General features: G+C 44.4%; 1 protein-coding gene across 2 annotated transcripts; it reads right to left on the bottom strand.

The window, feature by feature from the left end:
• Positions 1-100: 100 nt before the first annotated feature.
• On the bottom strand, positions 101-22,618 carry EPS8L3 (EPS8 signaling adaptor L3). Of its 2 annotated transcripts, none has more exons than XM_082228478.1 (20): positions 22,468-22,618; positions 20,298-20,355; positions 19,202-19,266; positions 18,011-18,075; positions 16,604-16,762; positions 16,094-16,243; positions 15,230-15,306; positions 14,608-14,795; positions 13,698-13,789; positions 12,585-12,702; positions 9,763-9,827; positions 8,236-8,310; positions 7,601-7,749; positions 7,060-7,168; positions 6,798-6,832; positions 6,169-6,262; positions 3,941-4,063; positions 2,883-2,968; positions 1,733-1,865; positions 101-594 (listed from the first exon to the last, which is right to left on the bottom strand). In XM_082228478.1, the coding sequence occupies exons 2-19, from the start codon at positions 20,336-20,338 to the stop codon at positions 1,733-1,735; spliced, it is 1,824 nt and encodes a 607-aa protein (XP_082084604.1). In that variant the 5' UTR covers positions 20,339-20,355; positions 22,468-22,618; the 3' UTR covers positions 101-594. The 2 variants fall into 2 exon arrangements, with proteins under 2 accessions (XP_082084604.1, XP_082084605.1); XM_082228479.1 differs by having other exon boundaries at positions 13,698-13,786.
• Between the last annotated feature and the right edge of the window lie 1,175 nt (positions 22,619-23,793).

The raw sequence follows: 23,793 nt of genomic DNA, 5'->3' as shown, positions 1-23,793 counted from the left end.
AGCACATGCCTAGTAGGAAATACACAATTTTCACAAATATTTTTGAAAAGGTTCTGGGCCAGTAGTTACATTACTTGCTATACAGCAAAAACACAAGCAGTTGTGACACATTAAAGATTAAAATTTATTGGGTAGTTTGACACAAATAGAAACATTTAGGAACTAGTTAGAAAACATTCAATTCTGGCAGTGAGCTCCTCCACTCATCTTGAAAGGTCACGTTTTCCCATCAAAAATGGTACTGGGACATTCGGACATAGCTCTAACTTAAGAAAAGTTTGATTCTTTTTCTGGGAGACTAAATCAAGAATGTTTAGTTGGTCATAACACAGCCTTCCTAAACTTGCTGCACTAATGTACTGCTGTGCTAATTTGTCCTACTTATCTTGCATATATTGAGAGATTCGCACAGAAACTGCATTGACAATACCTATTGTTTTATGGCATTACAGCCCCACTATTTACAACTTTTTGTATGCACACAGCTGCAGAGGAAAACAGTTCACCTTCTTGAAAAGCAAATGGAAAATCAATAACATGTTCCTATTATGATAATTATGTAGTGGTTAAAGATGGCTGCTCTGGTGGATCATCCTGTCAAGAGAAACAAGGAGAAAGGAGTTGATGCTGGATAAACTCTAATCAATACATTTACCACATTTACAAACCTCTAAGAAGCTTGAGGTTATATTTCAGAATTGCTTACTTTATCCTTCTAGCAGCTTCATAATTGTTGAGCTTGATAAGTGACTTTTCCCCAAGCGCTTCTCCATAAACTCTGTACTAGATGATGGGGCTTGATGATGATTTGGTCCCTGGAGCCAAAAAGGTTTCCCACCCCCAGTCTTAAAAGTGAGACAATCCTAAAACTGACACATTTAGTGCATAAGAGTGGGTCACTGGTCTCTTCGTCAACTTTCTGTGGGGTTTGAAGAGAGAGAAGCTGGTGCAGGAATGCAACAAGCTATGCATATGCTATCCCCCTGAATTAAGGAACTCGCTGTATAGGAACATACACAAGTAGAAAACCCCTGTGTTCTATTTGTGTATATCTCCCTGAATTAAGCACCCATGGTGTTCCTATATCCAGGTGCCAACTTGAATAAAATATTGGGAGGCTCTGCGTAATTGATCAAGAGACACACTGCTCACACACCAGTTGAATGGCAATGCCCATCAACTTTGGGGGGACAGCCCCCTCAAATATTTTATTGTGGGGGCAAAGGGACCTCAGCCCTTAGGAGTTGGGCCCTATGCCTACATTCATCTCCACCAGGGAGAAACTGAGGCAATGGGAAACTCTGTAGCCTGTGCAAGAGCACAATGGCATTGTGGCATTGTATCCAATCAAATATTGCCTACAGGAGGGGAAAGGGGACTGGCTTTCAGCCCGAAGGCCAGATTCCGTCATGAGAAACTGTCTGGTGACTACATACCAATGCTGAGCTGACCAGAGGCAAAAGTGGGTAGAGAAACAGGCATGACTCTTAACAGCGAAAACAGACTCTGACCATAAAGGTTGAGAGGTTTTCACATGCACCCACACATCTCTCTCTATCCTCTGTCCAGGCAAGTGAGAGGCATCACCACAATCCAAGGACTATTCCAGCCAGACAAAAACACTCAAGGAGGGTGCAAAGCAGCCTGAGGGGTGTGTGGCCTGGGAAGAGGCCACCCTATAGCATACCTCTTGCCACAAGACAGATGAGTGTTCTGTTGGAGGGCGTCTTACCTACAGTGCTGATTTAATGGTTGAAAGCATGAGAAACACTCTTCCACCTTCTTCCGGGCAAACTGCTTTCAGCTCCTCTCTGCTCAGTGACAGAATCTGGTTTCCATCAAGGACTCCTAGGGCCCTCACCGTACTGTTGAAAGATGAAGGAAGAAGGGAAAGTGTGTGTGTGTGTGTGTGTGTGTGTGTGTGTGAGAGAGAGAGAGAGAGAGAGAGAGAGATAGCGAGATAGCATCAAAGCAAGGTGGCAAAAGATGGTACAGGCTTGAGACATTCCCAAAGAGAAGAGCACAGTAAAAGGTAAAAGGTAAAGGACCCCTGGACTATTAAGTCCAGTCAAAGGTGACTATGGGGTTGTGGTGCTCATCTCACTTTTCAGGCCGAGGGAGCCAGACAGCTTTCTGGGTCATGTGGCCAGCATGACTATACTGCTTCTGGTGCAAACGAACACCGTGACAGAAACCAGAGTGCACAGAAACACTGTTTACCTTCCTGCCATAGCTGTACCTATTTATCTACTTGCACTGGTGTGCATTTGAACTGCTAGGTTGGCAGGAGCTACGACAAAGCAACGGGAGCTTACTCTGTTGTGGGGATTCAAACTGCTGACCTTTCGATCAGCAAGCCTAAGAGGCACAAATCCACTGCACAAATCTCTTGAGGATGGCTTTTTAGCCCTATGGACCATCTCTTATATTCACAACCTTCCCTTCTCCTGTTCTCCCTGAACTTTGCAAAAACCTCCATGTTCTTTGGTTGTAGAACATACTGTGCAAGATAATCAAATCACATTTCATTATTTCTGAGCTTTCCATTCGAGTCATCTTTATACAGAGTTTGGATTTTTTTAAATGCTCAGCACACACCATCCTTGTGATAAAGTATACAAGAGTGGTACTCCCTACTATTCCATTGTTTTTCAATGGAGAAATAACCAGACAATTTCTGAAACTGGCCCCAGACTACGATAATAGTGCTGCTGTGCTATCGGGCTTTGTTGATGCCTTTTAAGTCCAAATTGAAAGTTTATTATCTTTGCAGGCAGTCTGCTAAGCTATGTATCAGAAACACAGCACCTAGGAAAGGGTGTGGGGCCGGGTTATTTGTTAGGGATAAGCTTTCTTGGGTCAGTTATTAATGCAGCACCTACATCTTGGAAAAACCTTTCATCCTGAGCCAAACTGTGACTTCTGCTGGTGAAGAACTGGGCCGGAGATCAGGGAAGTCTCTTGAAACCTTAATGCAGAGAAAGATATTTAATAGAGAACAATGATTGCCTCCAACTAAAGGCTTACATCCTGAACAGCTGAGGGGCTGCAATTTAGGGTACTTAATTTTTCTTTCTTTTAACTCTCAGAACCACACTAGATATGATTTTGCATAGTTGCTTTTAAAAAAATAAAAAGCTGGGAGGGCAGATTAAATGCTTTTTATCTGTCATGGTCCTGACTGAAATCCATCACCACCCAGCACTTTCCCAGCACTGAGCATAGGGCTGCAGGTGGTTGCTGGGTGCTTGGCCCTCTTTGGCCAAGCTCTGCTTTTACCTGATCCACAGATGTCGGCTGTGGAGCAGGTGGATATGGCTTGCCTGAAATGGCATCAGGGGCCCAATTTGGGAGGCCTGGTGGGCTGGAGTTACCCCACCCTTGCTTCTAATAGCTGCTTTTGTTGGAAAACCACTGCAGCTGCCCTTTTGAAATCTGGCAGGATTCAGAAGAGGCAAGCTTGTCTGCAAATTTCATCAAATTTTGTTTTTTTTAAAAAAAGCTGTAGATGGTTCCTTAAAAACAACAACAACAACAGTAAATCACATTTCAGAGCTTTTCAGTGCAAACACTTGTGAATTTATTAGTCTGTAAATTGGTAAGCTTTAGCCACCATAGAGGATTGGTATGCTTGCAAATTTCATCCGCTTCTGTGAAAAGGGGGGGGGGAGAGAAAAAGCCTATGTCCCAATATTGAACCCGGGGGTGGGGGTGAGGAGAGAAATGAAGCAGAGGGAGTCCCATGCACAGCTGGCTCCCAGCAGTGTTTGCAGAGCTACCTAAATTTCCTCTGGAGAACTTTCTAGGCGTTGCTTTTTTTTTGAAGGGCAGACATAGATATGCTCAAAGACTGTGCAGAGCAGATGTATTTTACAAACTCATAGCTCCCTATCTCTGCGCCACTGCAATGCCATCCAGTACAATAAAGAATAGTACCTACTTGCTCTGCGTTGTTCCCATTAGGTGTCTTCTGTTCTATAGGCTCCAGGATATTGTTAGGGATATAGCCTGTCTCTCCTGCAGCATTTCTAGCAAGCCACCATTTTTTCCGTTGATCCAAAACCTAAACAAAGCAGAATGTGTGATTACTCCAAAACACTGCAACTGATTAAAATGAAATACCTGTGAAGTGGTACCTCGGTTTACAATCTCAATCTGTTCCGGAAGTCTGTTCTTAAACCAAAACTGTTTGGAGCCAGTGTGGTGTAGTGGTTAAGAGCGGTAGTCATGTAATCTGGGTAACCGGGTTCGTGTCTCCGCTCCTCCACATGCAGCTGCTGGGTGACCTTGGGCCAGTCACACTTCTTTGAAGTCTCTCAGCCCCACTCACCTCACAGAGTGTTTGTTGTGGGGGAGGAAGGGAAAGGAGAATGTTAGCCGCTTTGAGACTCCTGAAGGGGAGTGAAAGGCGGGATATCAAATCCAAACTCTTCTTCTTCTTCTTCTTCTTCTTCTTAAACTGAGGCACACTTTCCCTAATGAGGCCTCCTGCCGCCTGTGCCCTTCCACTGTTCGGATTCTGTTCTTAGACCGAGGTAAAGTTCACAAACAGAGACACTACTTCCGGTTTTGCAGAGTTCGTAAACCGAATAGTTCGTAAACAGGGCTGTTCTTAAACCGAGGTACCACTGTCCTGCCTTTGAGTTCTAGTGAGGGTGGAATGTAACCATGAGAAGGGAGATATCAGTAATGTTAGTACTAGGGCTACCCACTTAACTTTCAAGTTCTATAATGCAGGATAGTAAACCAGGCTTTAGCAAGCTGGTGATCTCCAAGGGTGGAATCCAACAAAGCACTAAGTCCCATGTCCCATCAGTACAATGATTCCTGCTTGTGCAATGTAATCTTCTCCCTCACTAGAGGAGGGAGAAAGTCTGTTGCACTGATGGAACTTGATAAGCACTGCAGTTACTTTGGACTACAGCTCCCATCTCCAAGGTCACACTGGCTGGAGCTCTTGGGAGTTGGAGTCCAAAATATCTGGAGAGCATGGCATTGGCAAAGGTTGCATTAAGCAAAAGTTATCAGTGAGGCAGAAATGGAATGAGCTAGATGGAACAGTGAATCATCAGAGATATTAAGAAAAGGTTGGAGAGACTTCTCTTTGGGTGAGAGAGGTTCTATTGTCTACTGATTAGCTTCCAGCTCCAGAGTCCATCTACAGCAAAAGTGATTTCTTGACAAAGATTAGTGTTCAAAGTCTTTAACCCTTAGTGTGTCTTTTCTTTCTAATAAGCTCATGCAACATTGCTGAAACCACTGCTTGATAATGGGAATTATTACCCTATTCCCATTGATCTGGTTTCCCCCCCTTCCTGACCTGCCTGAGTCATGATTGGGCTGCAATCATTTGGAGTGCACTTGGGTGCAATTAAGCAACAGGGCAGGAGGCTTGCTGAGCTTATGCAGAAGGAATAGCTGTCCATGGAGGTTCAGGTCAATTCTGTGTCCAGGGCAGCTGTTTATCAGCTCCATCTGGTACACAGGCTGAGACCCTACCTGCCCACAGACTGTTTCGCCATAGTGGTGCATGCTCATGTTATCTCCCGCTTGGACTACTGCAATGTGCTCTATGTGGGGCTACCTTTGAAGGTGACCCGGAAACTACAACTAATCCAGAATGTGGCAGCTAAACTGGTGACTGGGAGCGGCTGCCGAGACCACATAACACTGGTCTTGAAAGCTCTACATTGGCTCCCAGTACGTTTCTGAGCACAATTCAAAGTGTTGGTGCTGACCTTTAAAGCCCTAAATGGCCTCATTCCAGTATACCTGAAGGAGCATCTCCACCCCCATCATTCTGCCCGGACACTGAGGTCCAGCACCGAGGACCTTCTGGCAGTTCCCTCGCTGCGAGAAGCCAAGTTACAGAGAACCAGGCAGAGGGCCTTCTTGGTAGTGGCACCCACCATGTGGAACGCCCTCACACCAGATTTCAAAGAGAAAAACAACTACCAGACTTATAGAAGACATCTGAAGGCAGCCCTGTTTAGGGAAGCTTTTAATGTTTAATAGACTATTGTATTTTAATATTTTGTTGGAAGCCACCCAGAGTGGCTGGGGAAACCCATCCAAATAGGTGGGGTATAAATAATAAATTATTATTACTGAAAGTGCTGTTTTTACCAGGAGGTTAGTTTGCTGAAGGGCAAGGAACTTCTGTCTTACCTCTAGGAGATCTCCTTTCATCAATGTGAGCTCCCTGGGGTTTCTTGCATGGAAGTCATATATGGCTTGCATAAGCTGGGGAGCATCAGATGCCCTGACGAGAGCAGGAGATGAGAGCAGGAGAATGGAAAATGAGATGCCTGCTTTAGGACTAGAATAACGTGTACATATTCACATGCAGGCATATACATGGCTGATAGAATCATTTTCTGATTAATTTTTGTGTAGGGATAATCAAGGGGACTCAGAATTGTGAGGATATAGACTCCTGAGACAAACACAGTTTTTTCTATGTGCTGTTTTGCTGTTGGGTTCAATGGGATTTGCACATGTCCACAACCCTAAACTTTATCTCCTAGTACTTTGGCCACCTCATGAAAAGAGAAGACTCCCTGGAAAAGACCCTGGTGTTGGGCAAGATTAAGGGCACTAGGAGAAGGGGATGACAGAGGACGAGATGGTTGGACAGTGTTCTCGAAGCTACTAAGATGAGTTTGACCAAACTGCGGGAGACAGTGGAAGACAGGAGTGCCTGGCATGCTCTGGTCCATGGGGTCACGAAGAGTCGGACACAACTAAACAACAACAACAACGTCACATGCTAGAGCCAGTAAGAGAACATACGGTACCTGCTTGAGAAGCTACTCCGGCTTTCTGTGCGGACCTGTGTGGAGGAAAACACAAGAAATGTATTGGATATTTAAAAAGCTTAATCTGAGTCAAAGCCACTGCTCTTGCTCATTAAATTCATGTGCAGAGACAGCAGCAGAATGATGTTATCCTTTGTCATTGCTAGTTACCAGGGAAACACACAGTTCCCCCTTGTGTTTCTGTACTACAGGTTGCAAGGTCTACTTCTGCTTTTCATGTGCTTTTAAAAGAGAGATTCACCTTATCAAAATCAACAGAGCTCTGCCTCCGAGTGGGCATTGGCGGCACCCATCCACTCAAGAACGTGGGCTGGTAGCTGGGGATGGATGGTCCCTCTGGATGTTCTGCCCTATGGGGAAAGAAGAGAACTTGTAGTGAAGGGACTTCCAAAATGAGAAGGTGCATCCTGTTGCAGATGTGGAGCCAATGATGTTTCTCGCAGTGCAGGATATTAAGTCCACGACCTTTTCTTCAGACTTCCTGCTGGAAATTCACTTGCGTGGCAGAGTTACTTGTACTTTTACATACTTTCAAGGTGTGACTCAGAGCTAGGGTCAACAAAAGACATAGTGCAGCTGCAAATGAAGAACATAATCAGAGTCTTGCTATATTAGGCCAAAAGACCAGTTGTCTGTTTCCAGCAGTGGCCTGGCAGATGCATCTGGTAAGGTTCCTGCTACAGTGAGATATGTCACTGGCATGTACTCATTAATGCCTATCATTAAGTTCAAATGGCATGCTGGTTTGCACATGCTATCTCCTTTGTGGGCTTTATCCGTACCTGCTTAGATTCCAAGCATCTCCCAAATTCTTCCAAATAAGCTGGTCTTTGGAATCCAATGAGTGCCTTAGCAAGTCAATTGCTGCAGGAATCAGCACAGGTGAGGACACCGTAGAGGCCAAGTTGGTCCAAGGACAATTGGACAAAACCTGCAAAGCAACAGCATATGAGATTCATGGAGCCTGACAGTCTCTTTGTCCCTGCCCAGTGTGGTCAGGTCTCCAGGAAGGATTCTTCTGAACATAAGCTCATAAGAACCCTTTGTTGTACCCAAAGACTGACACACAGAGAGGACCAAAGGCTCTTTATTGCCTCCTTCTAGGGATCTCAAGGTTTTAGGAATTTTCTTCACAGGTATCATTTGGCGATTGTCCCTTTTCATGCAGAAAGTGAGATATATATAATAATGCTTTGGGGGCATCAAGGTCACCAACAAATCAGGAGCAGGTTAGGAGTAAAATGCATGGACTCCTTAATCCAAACACTATGGAATCTAATTATTATGGCACAGGAAAATCCATATCAGAGTTTCAGTGGCACACACTGATATGGCAAATAATATCTTTAATAATAATGGGGGAGAGTAGATTCCCACCAGAGGCCTCCAGGAGTCTGTTCCTGGCTAGAATACTCACAATTTTCAAAGTGGAAAAGATGAGTTGAACCATCTCAGGAGCGCTTGGTTGCTGCATTGTATGTTCAAGTTTTGCCTGGGGGGGGGGAAGACAAGCTAATATTTACACTGTTAATACATTTCTCTGGGTGGCATTTAACTAACTTTTTCTCAGAGCAGACCTATCAAAATGCACATGATTAAGTTAGGACCAATAATTTTAATGCACACAGCTGCAGAAAGCTTGCTTCCCCACCCCTCAGCAAAAACACTGTTTCAACTTTCAGTTGCTCTGTGGTGGCAGAGACCAGGGAGTGGCCCTCTTCCCCTTCCCAATCAATGGCCCGAGGACCATGAAACACTGGGTAGCAGCACCATTTCTGCCCAGTGCTACCACCAGCAAGGGGAGATCAGCCTGGCCTCCTTCAACTGGATGTTGATGCCTGCTACCGAAGCTTGTCTACTATGGGACAGAATGAGGTGGCTGCCTCAGGTAGCAGCTGCAAATAGGGTGGCAGGAGTCAACACAGCTCTGAGCATCGTCATGTGCTACCTAAGCTAACCTGCTTCCCTCAGGTGCGGTGGAGGATGCTGTCCGATTGCCAGTGTGGAAGTAAGGTTCAACTGCTGCCAATCTGGCTGGCTTCTGTATATGGAATGGGGGAGGTGCCACCTTGTCCTTTGCCTCAGGCGGCAAAATGACTTGGGCCTGCTGCCCGTAAGCAAGTCATCCCCTTTTTTTCTGGCACTGTCAAATATCCTCTCCCTTCTCTATCTTTCCTCTCCACTTCCCTTTCCCTCTATGTCTTGCCTTTAAGACTGAAACTACACATGGTGTTCTGTTATCTGTCATTCCCTCTTCCCTCACATCTCTTCTCCTTCCCCCCTGGGAAAAGGGGCAAGTTGGATGTGAAAAGTTAGTAGAGAAAAAGAGTTAGTGCCCAGCCAGCCTCCTGTTAGGAACTGAAGCTTGGGCAGCTAAGAGAGAAAATGAAGAAAAACATTGTTAGGATCAGGCTTGCCCTTCCTTTGGAAAAACACTGTTCCTAATTGCACTTGCTAATTGCAAAAATGGCATGTCATCTGGTTTGTCCCTTAGACTGTGGCTCACAGGGAGGACCCGTGTCTTTTATGGAGAATGCCTGCCAGCAGCATTGTGTATTGAATTTTAATTGCTTTGGGAAAAGGGTTTTTTTTTCCCATCTGGAAAGCAGGTTCAAAATATAATCAATGGATACTATTTGATCCTTCATCCATCTCCGCACTGGTTCACATCCCTATTCCCCACCTTCTCCTATCCATACATTCCTTATCCTGCTCTGGTGGGTCAAGATATCTACAAAACAAATCCACCGTGAGCCTCTCCATTTACAATGAATGACTGCAGCAGGACACAATAGGGCTCTTTGTGCATCTGCCCTAGTTGCTCCGCACTTGGGAGGCCAGGCCTTCAGGCGGGGGAGATGCCTCTCTCTTCAGATATGCGGCCAGCCCTGCTCATGCTGGAGAATTTCCTTGTCAAGTTTGTGCAGGCTGTACACTGACCTACCAGCAAAATGAAGCTGTATTTGATCTTCTGGAAACAGTCCTTGAACTCAGGCTCCGGAGGCATTGCTGCAGATCCAGAGAAAGAATCAGTCAGTCAGCTCAACCAGAAACAAACAGGTGTTACAGGCAGGTTACTCATGTAGAAGCCACTGTTTATCTAGGCTCTTGATTTATGGGCTGGTTCATAGCATGAACACATGCACACAGCTTTCAACACCTATTTACAATCCAGATACGCCAAAACAATTGGAGGGTAACATGAACAGAAGCTGGTTTGAGCCAGATAGCCTCAATGGGACAAAGTCAGTTTAAATCCAAGAGACTGGCTTTGCTAGCCGTGGGTGTGGTCAGCATAGCTGTCCACGTTTCCCTCTTTTTAAGGGAACTTCCCTTATTCCGAATAGGATTCCTTGCAAGAAAAGGGAAAAGTTGACAGCTATGGTGGCCAGCATAGCATAAGTAAAGATCGCTGCCTTACTGTCCTTCCAATCCATAGTTGGGGAACCTGTGTTTCTCCAGATGTTGTTTGGCTCCTGTCTCCCCTCAGATAAGGTGGCAAATGGTGTGTGACTATGGGAACTGTGGTCTTGAGCATCTGGAGGGCCGCAGGATTCCTAGCCCCGTCCTAGTCATTGAGGTTTTCAAGCACAGTGCAGATAGTTTGCCTAATAAAAGACAAACCCTTTTATTCCTTTCGTCTGACACTCGCCCACTCACCCCACATCTTTGCACAGGCTTGTTTTACACTGAAAATCCAACCAGTGCCACATTTATTGCAAGAGTTTCCATTGCTCCCAGAAGCTCTCAATACTAATTCACCAAGGACATATATTTTATTGTCAAGTTGGCTTATGGAGATATGCATGTTTGGTAGGTACATCTGGTAGCTGTGAGTTTGGGCCTGTTTTAAAAATAGCTCCCGAAAAAGAGCTAATTTTAGGAGAGGCATGGGGGAAGTGTGGGAGATTTTACGCAGCTAATCGTAACTGGGCATAATTGTCAGTAAGAAAGGGGTTAAAGAACACAGAGCTGTAAATTTCTAGGCAAGGGGAGGGAGGAAGTATGGTTTGTTTCCTGTTCCCCTCTCTCTGAACCATGCAAGCAAAGCACATTTCTGAGGCTGGGGCTCCAGACTCAGACTGCGTGTTTGAGACTCACTTCTGTATTTTGCAAACAAATATACCTTGCCAGTGTTGTTTCTGCTGTAGCATTGAACAATGCATGAGAGAAACCTGTGATAACTATAAGTAAAACATTTAAACTTACTAAAGCTTGTGGTCTCTTCACTCTGAGAGGGGTAGAGGCAGGGGAGAATGCTTAATACTTGGACATTTAAAGGTCTAACAACCTACAGTATGTTTCCCCTGCTTTGAAAATGCTGTTTTAAACTCTGCTGAGGGCTGTTTTGGCTAAAGAGTGAGTCAAGCCCCCCCTTTTTTTAATTCAGTGAGTCATCCATTTTTCTTTTGCAGTTCCCTACACACGTGGGACTTCAGGATTAACTGATGTTCCCCAGTTATTTCCCAACAAAAAGGGACCAAAATAAAATAAAATAGAATATTAAAGACCAATGTTATATGTGAAGTAGGAAAACAGTGAGTCATGGTTCAACCTTCAGCTGTCAAAGGAGCGCTAATGGCAGATAAGGGGATAGCAAATAAGCTATCAAATCTGCTTACAATGTTCATATTTCTGCAAGGACATGAAGTGTCCCCATGAATGAATTACTTGGAATCCAATCTCTATCTCACCATCCTGAGTGCGTCGGATACAAAGAAGCCACCCACCCACTCACTAGCTCACAGGCTCTTCATTAAGTTGAAAGTGTAGATAAGACAGAACGTAACCAAGCAACTGGCTTATGGCTCAACACAGCTGCCAAGGCTAATCCTCCACAGGCCTTGGCCAGCTACAGCAGCTGCTTGGAAATTTCCCCTGTCCTAGCAGACACCCTGATCCAAAGTGCACAACCCATCCCTAGTGGACATCATCAAGAACGGCTTCTGTGAACTTCGTGAACCTGTGACCCTCCAATCCAGCACCTAGAGGTGCCAGTGTACCTGGTAATATCTTCAGTGACTGCAAAAACCCACAATAAATATTCTGTCAACAATCCGCAACGCATGCTGCTTGCTTTTTCTGCTCAGTTCCTGTTTGCGCTGGCTGGCCTCTCCTACAAAAGTCCCTCCTCCCTTAAATATGCTCATGTTTCATTGAATGCCAGGATTCGATGCCCACACCATTCTGAACAGTGGAGAGGGGCTTTGAGCTTTTTTTTTTTTTTTTTGAGTGATGCCACAGTGGCTGACATAGGTGCCTTTTCCCTACTATTGACTGTGGTCCTGTTGATTTTTCTATATAATAATAATAATAATAATAATAATAATAATAATAATAATAATTTATTATTTATACCCCGCCCATCTGGCTGAGTTTCCCCAGCTACTCTGGGTGGCTTCCAATCAAGTGTTAAATCAAGTACATTGTCTATGTCTTGTTATTGTACTGTTACTGCCAAAGAGGGGGAGAAAACCCATGAGATTATCTGTCTCAAGTACCACAGGATCTTGACATCACTTCAGCAGTACGTACCTTGGCCTGGTGTTAGGGTAGGGTACTGTTCTTCAACCTTGGGCTCCTGGATGTTCTTGGACTACAACTTCTGTCACCCATGACAGTTGATGGGAATTGTAGTTCAACAACATCTGAGGGACCCAAGGTTGATGCACGCCAAGGCAGGCATTGTCATTTATTGATATGCTTAAGGCAGAAAAATGCTTGGGGTCCGAACCTCATGGCGACCTCTTTGCCATTCTTATTTACCCTCTTTGCCTTTATTCTTTTTCGACTTCTTCTTCTTCTTGTCATTCTGGGATCTACTGGTCTCCTGTACTTTCCCTACAAACGTTTCAATGTCATCCAAGACATGGTTCAGGATCTCCTGCGGCCAGCAAAGGAACAAAAATAAATAATAATAAAAAATTAAATCAGACACTGCATCAAAAGCTGTTTCTCAAGGAACCACCAGAAGTTCAAATTCTCACAGCCATCATTGGAGACTTTGTTTTATACTGGCTGATTATCTGTCATTTTTGCTTTGTTTGGTCTTCAGCTCAAGTCTGGGAGAAAAGTCTCAGACAAAAGGTAAATTAGTCATACGATACATTTGGCTATCACAAATTACTCCTGGACCAAGGGTTATAGGGTTATAGGAATCCATTAATGTTTGTAAGGTTGGCTCCTAACTGCCCATCTTCCTGACTCCCTTCTATCCGACAAACCAGTTTTTGAGCTATCTGTCAATATCTGCTCAGCAGAAGTGCTTCTTGACTGCACAGTGTTCTTCAAAGTAGCCCAACTCATGTCTCTATCCAATAGGCATTCATATCACACCATTCATTCATTATTTTATTTGTATGTTGCCTTTCCATAGTTAAAGCCATGCTCAAGGTGGATTACAATATAAAAAATACTTAATTACAAAGATAACAAAAGTAATCATGAACAATAAATAAAACCTCAAAAAGCACACAGCCAAATTGAAAAGGTTCCACAGTAAACACATTAAGATTTAAGATAAAGATATACCCCCCTCTCTCATCATCTCAATAATAGCAAAAACAAAAACCCCTAAGCAATGCCCCAGCCCAAAAGTCTGTTTAGCAGCCTCAGCTTTTGTAGCTGGAGTCAGCCTGAGCCCTCCCCTCCCAGACCAGTTGGAAAAAGGCCTCCAAGGCAGGGAGCTGGTCTTCCAGGTCTCACAGCCAAGAGATGCCCCTCTCCCTCTGTCCAATCAAGCTCTCAGACAACACAGCTTTCCTGCCCTGCTTAATCAAATAATCCCCCCTGTTATCAGGTTCCTACCCTCTAGAAAGACAACGGGGAAAGAGGTTGAGTTGGGGGCTAGCAGGAGGTGGTATCCGGGAAAGTACTTACAGCATCTCTGTCTGTGTCTTGCATCATTGGAGGTCCAGGGTCTTCATACATTGACTCATATTTCTGCTGCTGGTGAAGTGGCTGTTCTGCTTCTGCAACAGAGTCCCAAGATCAATAATAATAACAATAATTTATTATTTATACCCTGCCCATCTGGCTGGGTTTCCCCAGCCACTCTGGGCAGCTTCCAACAAAATATTAAAAATACATTAAAACACCAGTCATTAAAAACTTCCCTAAACAGGGCTGCCTTCAGATGTTTTCTAAAAGTCAGATAGGTGTTTATTTCCTTGAGGGCATTCCACAGGGCAGGCAGCACTACTGGGAAGGCCCTCTGCCTAGTTCCCTGTGACTTTGCTTCTCGCAGTGAAGCAAGACATACCACATCAGGAAGCAGGGCAACCATTTAACATGTTGCACTATCCTGTACTATCTCTGCAGCTTTCTTATGACACCTGGAAGCGTAGATTTGATCCAAGGTTGGGAAGAGTGCACCCAATTATTCTCTCCGCAGTTTTTACAGCCCTGGACAGCATTGTTTTTCCCCTGACTGTGCAGCTCCCAAACCACACACACAGACCTTAAGTTAATACACTCTCAACAGTACAATGGTACTGTTACAGGCCCATGTCGTAAAAGTGTTTGCTTGTGCTCACCTTCACCCTCCTCAAAATCTGCTTTAGAGGGTTGGGTGAATCCCTAGAACAGATTTAGGGGAATGCAGGTGGAGGAGTGAAAGTCCTTGCACTAAAGAGACGCGTTATGCAGTGCTACTTTGGACACAACCCATAGGCATTTATTCTTGCTTAGGAGATACAATGTCTCCTCTGACCGATTCCTGGTGCATTATGAGAGTGGGAGCTACAAATGCTGCTGCGTGTTGCAAGAGAGACTGTAACGTCATCATTACCATAGTCCACAGGGACTGGGCCAGCTCTCCAAGGCTGTTGCTGCTGCCTCTGCCAAGGCTGTTGTGCTGGAGAAGGCATATGGTTCGGCTCCATTGGCCCTACTGGTCTTCTTTCTTGGGAGATCAGTGGGGATTTGTCAGTACGTGATGATCGGCTCTGCTGGTACAACATATTCTCCAGGTTGCTCCTGATAAGATAATTGAGAATAAGTACATTCTTAGGAAAGCAAGAATGACGGAAAACCTTGGAAAATTCAGCACTGAGCCTGAACCTAAAGGAACTGCAAGAGCACTGGTGGAATCTGCCTGGGAGAATTTGGATAACAAAAAGTGTGAGAAAAAGCTTGTGAACATGGGAGAGAGGGAGATGCCACATGCTTAACAGACAAGTGAGGCAGAGATTCACAGCCTAACAACTCAGTATGTTTGGGTTCCAGGTGGCTGGCAGAAATAATACATTTCTCTATGGCTGGGATATATCTTACGTTGACTTGGGGGAGAGGTCTCTCTGGACTGAGGAGTTCTGCATTGATAATGATTATGCACAAGTTAAAATCTAGCAGGCTTCTGGAGGAAGAAAGGTTTGGCTGTCCATACCACAGGCCTCTAAATTTCTCACTACCTGAGCAAGTTGTGATTCTGCTGTTCATCTCTCAACTCCTCAACGGCCTTCTCCACTTTGGTTTTCAGCAGCTCAGCCTGGAGGAAAGTAAAAGCAAGTCTATCACTTTTTACAACCATTCACCAGCATCTACCAAAGTTCCCCTGAAAAGATCTTCCTCTAATCTCAGCTTCAGGCATGCTCTGAGCTGGAACTCCTGCTACTACTGTGGTGCACAGGGAATAGAAATCACTCTCAATTTCTATGGCAATAGCAGCAGTAATGAGTTCCCTATACCCTTGGGAGGAAATCTGCCATCAGTTTATAGAACTCCTCTTAGCTCATGGTAGTGCAGGATGAAGAACACGTACTTGAGTGATCCAAGTTTTAGTGAGTACAGGGAACTTCTACAACGCAGTTCTTACTCTCAGATTCTCTCTCTCTCTCCCTCCCTCCCACCCTCCCTCCCTCCCTCTTTCTTTCCATCCATCCATCTTGCACACAGACACATGGATAAAGGTCAAACTACACATGTTAATGTGTGACTGCAATGATTGTGTTTTAAATCACAACAATGGGAGGCAATGAGAATCAGGAGCACAAGGAGAGATTTTTGCTCTTGCCCCATGGTCCTGGCAGAAACCCCTCCCCACCCCAGCTGCTATTTGCCACAGGAGGGGGAAAAACCCCTACCAAATAGCAGCTGGGTGGGTGTGAATCAGGATTATGGTTCAGGGGGAAAGTTCCCCATGTGCCATGGCCCCACCATGACTATCTAAAAAGACACAGTAAATGCAATCTTTCATTTCATGGAACATACAGGTTGTTCTAACCCCCCCTCCCTCCCAAGGTCTCTTCCTTCCTCTGGGCCCTGAAGTTGCTCACCCCAATCTGCTCGCACTGAAACAGCATGATGCTAGTCCTGGATGGTCTCATTTCTTTCACAGTGATGGCCAAGATGGAGTTGTAGATGCAGCTGTCCAGGACACAGGCACATTCCTGGATATATTCCAGGGGGTAACTATCCAGCTCTTCCTGTAAGCAAAGAAAGAAGTCAGCAGCAGATCAGGCCATTGGGGATTCCCTGGCAATCAATCCTATCACAATCTTCCAGGTCTGAAGGATGGGGTGGGGAGCTCTACAAGCCAACCTGTGACAGAGTGAGGATGATCTGCTGAGACCAGCTTGACTTTTAATCATTTTGGATGGTAATATCATAGGTATATCTTTAGCTGGTGTGAAAGGCAGTATAGAAATGTTTTATCAATAAATGTAAAAATAAGTATTTAGAGGTCTGGTCCCTTCCAATCAAGATGTGGACTCAGTTACTTATCACAACTTGTCCCCTGCTGACATTACATGGTTTGCACAATAAGATAAAGCAGCTCTGCTTACCTCTGCCTCAATGTCAGTCAGCAACAATCTGTTATCCTTCACCTGCAAAAGCATGTCTTGTCCCCACACCTGACCTTGGGCATCCATCATCTTGAGTCGGTTAATACAGTTCTCTACATTGCTAATTTCCTTGCCATCAACATTGCAGGTAAGAAGGTGCTGGGAATAGAAGCCATAGTTTAATTGTTGCAGCAGGTAATCAGGACACTCCACCCCCACATAAACAGTTTCCATGGAAGGGACCAGGAAGTATTGCATAGAATGGTCTTCTAGGCTGTGGTGCATTAAGGCTCTAGCCTTTCAGTGAAATTATAAGGGCTGTAAGCTGAATGCTTTAGTTGAACCATTGAAGGAGGAAATGCTTATCTACAGGGGCAAATTATAATTAACTGAGTAGTGTGTTTATTTCTAGTGATAATTTGGTCCTAGTATGTTACTGCAAAAAGGAATGAAAGAAAATATTAAAGATGCTCATTCCTCCTACTATCTCAGAAAATCCTACACTGAGGTTTCAGTGGTATACAAATATATTTAAATTTAATGAATTGATTAACTGGATGATCAAAAAGCAGATGATTTATCAGCTAAGTATTTTTAAATTGTGTAGCAAGTATAGACTTCTAGTGCTGGACCTCAGGGTAACTTCAGATCTGAGAAACTAGGGCCTGAGCTCCTTCTGGTATACAAATCTCTATGCACAGTAGTCAGGAACTCATGGATCATTTGTGTGATGATTTTATTGGATTGCCCTGTGGTGATTTATGGACCTGCTGGTGGCAATTTTCTTGGTGGGAAGCCTTCTGGTCCTGGACTGGCTCCACCCACTCAAGCTTCCCATTGAATCTTCCTGGGCAGGAAGGAGTATAAAAGCTTTCCTTGAACAATAAGGATTTCCTGAGCTCTGATGCACTGCTGGCTACTTGCTTCCCCCACAGCTCTTGGCTCCTCTGCCCATGGCTCAGCCTTGAGTGAGGGAGCAAGTGGGATCACGGTTGGCGTGTTCTGTCCCTGCCTGATCCACATTCATCTGAATGAATGATGAGAGCCTCTGCACATACAGTGGAGTGGGTTCCCCATTTCTGTGGAGAAAGCCTTATTCATGTAGGTGTTCTTTGAACACATTCAAATGAATGTGTGTAGGTTGGGTATGGTGCCTGATGCTGCGATTCTGCTCCCTTCACCAAACATGTTCCTTTGAACACATGTAGGAGATGAAAGTCAGGGAATGGGCGACCCACATGGGATCCCCTGTAGGAGAGAGTATGAGGCCACCAGCAGGTTAGCAAAACGATAGGAATTGTGTTGCACCACCAAGTGTAGGAACTGGCACCACTGCATGGGACCAGTTCATTCTTCCCCCATGACTGGACAGAATAAAATGTCTCTGCTTCCCCAAGCTTTTCCTACCTCCACCCGGTGCTGGAGTTCATGTTGGTGCTTTATCATACTTTCAGTATATTCCTTCCGCTGGTCTATGAGAGCAAGAGGGAGAGAGAGGAGACACAGTATGAAGAAATCAGCTTCAGTATCCCCAGATGTAAGGGAATCCTCACTTAAATATATGAATCCAAACCTCTGTATGAGGTTTGTACAACCTCTTGTACAAATATCAGGGAATTCAGAATGGTCCAATAACTTTGGCTCCAACAATTCATAAGGAAGACAGCTTGGCAGGAGTTTCTCGTGTGGCCAATGAGTTGCAAGCAGCAGCATAAGTTGAAGAAGGGCCGTCCCTATTATTAGGCAGAGTGTGGCAACTGCCTTAGGCAGCAGGTGCTGTGGGGACGCAGCATCCAGATCCCTAGCTGTACCCATTAGTTGGAGGGCAGAATTGTGTGTGCCACACCACCTGCCACCACATTGGCCTGAGGTGCAGTGGCAGACACAATCCTACTGCCAATACCAAAAGAAAATCCAACTGCCAGTCCAGTTGACTTCTGCACATAGAGCCATGGAGGCCCCATCTTCACCTTTCCCTTAAGCAGGAAGAGGTTATGAGACCTTACTTCCTAGGGCTTGCTTTACATCACCCTCCCCACTACCTCATCCCTCCTGGTAAACAGCAGTGACGTGACTTACCCGCTTAGGAGGTCAGGTAATCATCTCTGCTTCACCATGTTGTCTACTACAGCCCTATGGCTTCATTGCTGGGTGATTAGAATGGATGTGTGGCTTCTATTAATATTGCTCCAATGTCAAATGATTAACTGTGCAACTAGGGAGCATTTCTTATTTTTTATTGACAAGCAGGAAGATGGGGGGGGGAGCTCTCCACCCTTCTAACTAGCTTGTGTGTGAGGGACGGCTGATCTCACTGCTGTCTGAGGAGGGGAAGTGAAATCATAAAGGAAAGTGGCAACTATATTACTCTATGTCCATTCCCTGAGGTACAAAGTGTTCTAATACTGCTGTGACAGAAATAGGAGAGGACGCAGGTGGCATCTACAATTTGGTTATCTCTCTCCCCCCCTTCCAATATGAGACTTTGCAGCAAATAATAAAAATGAACAAAGAAACCCTGAGAGCTCTCGGATGGGGATTCAGACTTATTAAGACTGGAGATGTTAAACGCAGGAGAAAAGAACAGGCTGTTCTTACGGTAAATGGACTTGCCACTTGGCCTGGTCATGCTGTTGGCTTTGTTGAAGCTGCTCTCAGTTTCACTGTGGAGGAAGCAAATAGACACAAAGGGTTGAAATGTTCCCTAGGTTTTAAAATGTCTAAATATATCCAGCTTACGTGCCTTAAATTCCCTCACCCTACATCACTACTAGGTAAAGGTAAAAGGACCCCTGACCATTAGGTCCAGTCGTGACCGACTCTGGGGTTGCGGTGCTCATCTCGCTTTATTGGCCGAGGGAACCGGCATTTGTCCGCAGACAGCTTCCGGGTCATGTGGCCAGCATGACTAAGCCGCTTCTGGCGAACCAGAGCAGCACATGGAAACACCGTTTACCTTCTTGCCGGAGCGGTACTTATTTATCTACTTGGACTTTGACATGCTTTTGAACTGCTAGGTTGGCAGGAGCAGGGACTGAGCAATGGGAGCTCACCCCATCACGGGGATTCGAACCGCCGACCTTCTGATCGGCAAGTCCTAGGCTCTGTGGTTTAACCCACAGCGCCACCCGCGTCCCTTCATCACTACTACATGGAGTCAAAACTGGGTACTGATGGCATCTCCCCACAAGTAGGGATGCTGCAGCCTTCCATCTCAATGAGCCTTCAGGGGATCCTGATAGCAGCACCTTAGTTAACAAAGCTCAAATCCCCACCCAGCCATGAAGCTCATTGGATTGCCTTGGGACAGTCGCCATCTCTCAAGCTAACCCATCTCACAAAGATGTTGTAAGGCTAAACCTCAAGTTACTTGGAAGAAAGGTGGGATATACAAGTAATAAACAAAAAAGCAAACAAACCTTAACTAGCAACAAGGCTGAAAATATGCATATTTTAAAACTGCCATGGGAACTATGTAGTATTTTGTATTTGCAAACCACAGAATCCTAATTAGAACTTGGCATCTTCCAAAGACGGAACATAAAAGGTCTAAAGTTTTCAGAATCAAATTCTTCCTGATGAAGAAAGACTCTTGTCCATGTGCAAGAATGAATATAACGTGAAGGACAGTTGGTTGTGGCAAGTAGAGTCCTCCAGTGGTATCAAATGGTATGAAAGATACGCATAAACTTACTTGTAAGAAATGTCATTCCTATGGTGAAAGAGAGCTGCCATCTTCCTGACTTTTGATCCTGTGGATTATACATCAGTTATATCTCCAGACAGATGCCCAACACTCATGTCTATCTAATCAATATTTCAGGTGTGCATGAAAGAAGTAGTGGGGTGTGGTAAGCTTCTCTCTATTAAAGACTTTGGATCAAATTGTGAACTCCTGTACATCTAGCTGCCCACTCAAATCTATTCAGAGGCTGAAATACAGCTAAAGAGAAAAAGAAATAGAGCTAGCAAAAATCCAAAATAGAAGAAGAGAGAGAAAAAAAGGGAAAGAAAAATGAATGGAAGGAAAACAACACAGAAAAACAACAACCTGAACACCATCAGATAGTCCTCCGTACTGCTTCCTTTTTATACTGCAAATTTATATGCCACATCATCCTTAGGCTCTAGGGATGGTGGAGAATTTTTATTCAATTCACACTTAAATATTCCTTAATTTGCACTCTCTGAAATAATACAAGGACTGAAACACAGCCACCCTGTGAAATTCACACTTTTCTGAATTTTGCAATGCAGCCAAAGAATGTGTATAAAAAGGCATATACCAGAGTAAAGTGTGCATACACATTCACTTATTAGTGAACTAATATACATAAATGCATAATTGTAGGGATATTTTTTTTTGCAAAAATGTGTACATTAGGAGAAATTCACACTAAGATGCTGGTGAATTTTCATGAAAACCTTTTTTTTAAAAAAATGAATAAATTCACATGCTGATGTTAAAATGTGAAGAACTGAACTTAAGACTGGAAAAATAAGAAACTGAAAGATGTGCCCACCCTTATTAGTCACCAAGTCCATTAATTATGTTTACCTTGCACAGTTGAGCTTTGCATGGAAATGTCACTCATTGTAAATCGAGCATTACATAGCCCTTTGGACTTTCTGCTTATGCCCCCACACTTGACTTTTCTCTGTGTGATTACATATATACATATGCACACATACACATAAACCAGCTGGGATAAAACTTCATGCAGCCGACAAAATGGCCTTTAATCCATGGAAACTTAGTGCCACAAATCCTCCTTATTTTCTGTGTGGTGTAACTAAGGCTGGCTTGCTTCACATGCCACACCACATCAAATGGGGAAGTATTTCAGTTTCCTTGAGAGCCTATTTTGATTCAACCCAGTTGTTTTGCTGCACCACACTGAGCTAAGCCATTGTTCAGGCTTAGTGTGTTGCCCAAGTCCAGGCTAATAGTTTACAGCTCATGGTTTGCCTGGGAGAACTAAGTGGTAAGCCCGGGTTCAAATGACACCCTCAGCCAAACTATGGCTTAGCTCAGCACAGCAGGCAAAAGGCCAATGAAGAGCAAAGCAACCACAATCCCCTCTCCCAGAGCTTGCACACCTACTTACACATTCATGCTAAGCCATAGTTTAGCTTACTGTGCCATGGGAACTAGGCCATAGTTATCTCTCCTGAAATTTGCCTAATGATCAATAATATTTTATGGCTGAGTCTTATGTTTCCATTTATACAATAGCGGCCTTTAGTAGCCATGGGTGCTCTTAAGAGCCAAGCAGTTTGTTCCATCTCCATATTCCAAATTGCTGGGATGCCAGGACACCAGGAATCAATTATATTTAGGGTATTTCCAGCCAGAAAGCTTTGTACGAGGACAACAGGAAGCTTCCTCCTACCGAGCCAGTTTCTTTGTTCATTTGTCTCCAGTAATTGGCAGCAGTTCTTGAAGATCTGAAGATTTCCCCTTGTTCCCTTCAAGCTGATCCTTCTAAGTACTGTAGAGAGAACAGGGACTAAACCTCAGACTTTTTGCATGCTGAGCACACACTCTACCACTATGCTACAGTCTCTCCCATATGTGGGGTTGAGCTGGATGTGGCCATTCCCTTTGTATGAAAGGCAAAAGCACAAGCAGTTCTTTTTGAGACATGTATAGATTATTTTAAACCCCACTTTCGTGCAAATTTCAGCTTCAGAACGTCCCTTCCACTGTATGGAAAGTCACTCTATTTCTCCCTTCCCTTTAGACACCGTGACAAACACTCCCTGGAAATGGGATTAGCTGTACCTGGAAGTATGAGAAAGCAGAAGGACAGGGAAATCTGAGTCCCATCAGCGAGCGGCTAGGAAATGGTGAAGCAACTCACCTTCTCGGTTGCTGCAGCGATAGCTCCTACTGTAGAGCAAGTGCAAGGCCCCCCTCTGCTGCGCACAGCACCTGAAAGCAGAGCAGGGAAGGAGTCAACTGGGTTGGATACATAGCTTCGAGTTTAGACTTTGCCCCCTCTGTGAAAGAAACAAACAAACAGAGTTAAGGTCTGAAAGGCGTAGAGCAATTCATATCCGTCAGGGCTTGACTGCTTGTGACGCAGAGGCTACACCTTGTGTTCTTTGGTCTCTCGTGTACAGAAAGAAGCAATCCATCCCATTCAGTACTGTTGTTGATGCTGCTGCCACTGCTGTGTACATCTCCTACACTGCGGCCATTTCAGTATCATACCTCCTGTTCATAGACCCCCTCAAACCACCACCAACTCTGCTTGTGCCAGAACAGTCCTTACTTAGGAGAGAGAACACTGATGTAGTCAAAAACGTCTGGAGGATACCAGTTTGGTTAAGGCAGTCTTATGGGACTAGGGCTCCTTCCCTCTCCCAGGGAAGGCCACACCCATTTCCTATTTCTTTTGAAATAGTGGGCCATTTGCAAAGCATTCCCCAGGGGAGGACTGAAAGCCTCTAAAAGTTTATGGAGAGCTCAAAAACCAAAAATTTGCAAACATTTCTCAAAAACTCCTTTTCTGAAGAGAAAAAAAATCAACTTGCATAATGTTCATTGAAACTCTGTTGTTAGTTCCTTTGGGTGGATGAAGGAAGCAATGGGCTAAGAGAAAAGGGCAGGGAGGAGTCAGGGTCAATGGCTTTGCTCCCTTCAACAACACTAAAATAATGTTAAATCCTATGGAAAATAAGACCCGTAACTGGTCTCAGGGATGGTGAAACTGAGGAGGTGATTTTGCTGAATATTCTCCATGAGAGGAATAATATTCCCCAGCAGTTCAGGAGATTCTCAAACAAGAAAATTTGAAAGAATTTGTCAGAATATTCCTTTCTGAGGAAATGAGTATCATCCCTAGGGACAAAATCCATTCATTTTGAAGAGTTTGCTATGAAAAGGAATAATCCCAATGAGCTACGCAGATTATATATTCTTTGAATCCTTTGTAAGGTTTTAAAGAAACATCACTCTGCAACTATGAATTGTGCTTATCCACAACTAACCTCCACTCCCAAGAATTAAAGACAATTTAACCTTGCATCACTTCTGCCTTTGGCCTATGTCTTCTGATAATCCTTACTTCTTTTCTGTTACCTCTGGGTGAATCTCTTCTATACTTTTGCTAGAACTTTTTGTATTTCTGTGTACCCACCTCCAATGTGCAATTTCCCATCAAGTTGAAAAATGTGCATAGCAA

The sequence above is a fragment of the Podarcis vaucheri genome (genome assembly GCF_965113315.1).
Source record: "Podarcis vaucheri genome assembly, chromosome: 6".
NCBI classification, from domain to species: Eukaryota; Metazoa; Chordata; class Lepidosauria; order Squamata; family Lacertidae; genus Podarcis; species Podarcis vaucheri.
Note: the sequence above shows the minus strand (reverse complement) of the source record. Positions and strands in the feature narration are given on the sequence as shown.

Coding starts and splice junctions, on each gene's coding strand:
- EPS8L3 (XM_082228478.1), bottom strand. CDS start 20,338: ATGGCAGCTCTCTTTCACCATAGGAATGACATTTCTTACAA. Junction 6,263..6,797: donor CGGAGTAGCTTCTCAAGCAG/GTACCGTATGTT, acceptor TGCTCTCGTCAG/GGCATCTGATGCTCCCCAGC. Junction 4,064..6,168: donor TGAAAGGAGATCTCCTAGAG/GTAAGACAGAAG, acceptor TGCTTTGTTTAG/GTTTTGGATCAACGGAAAAA.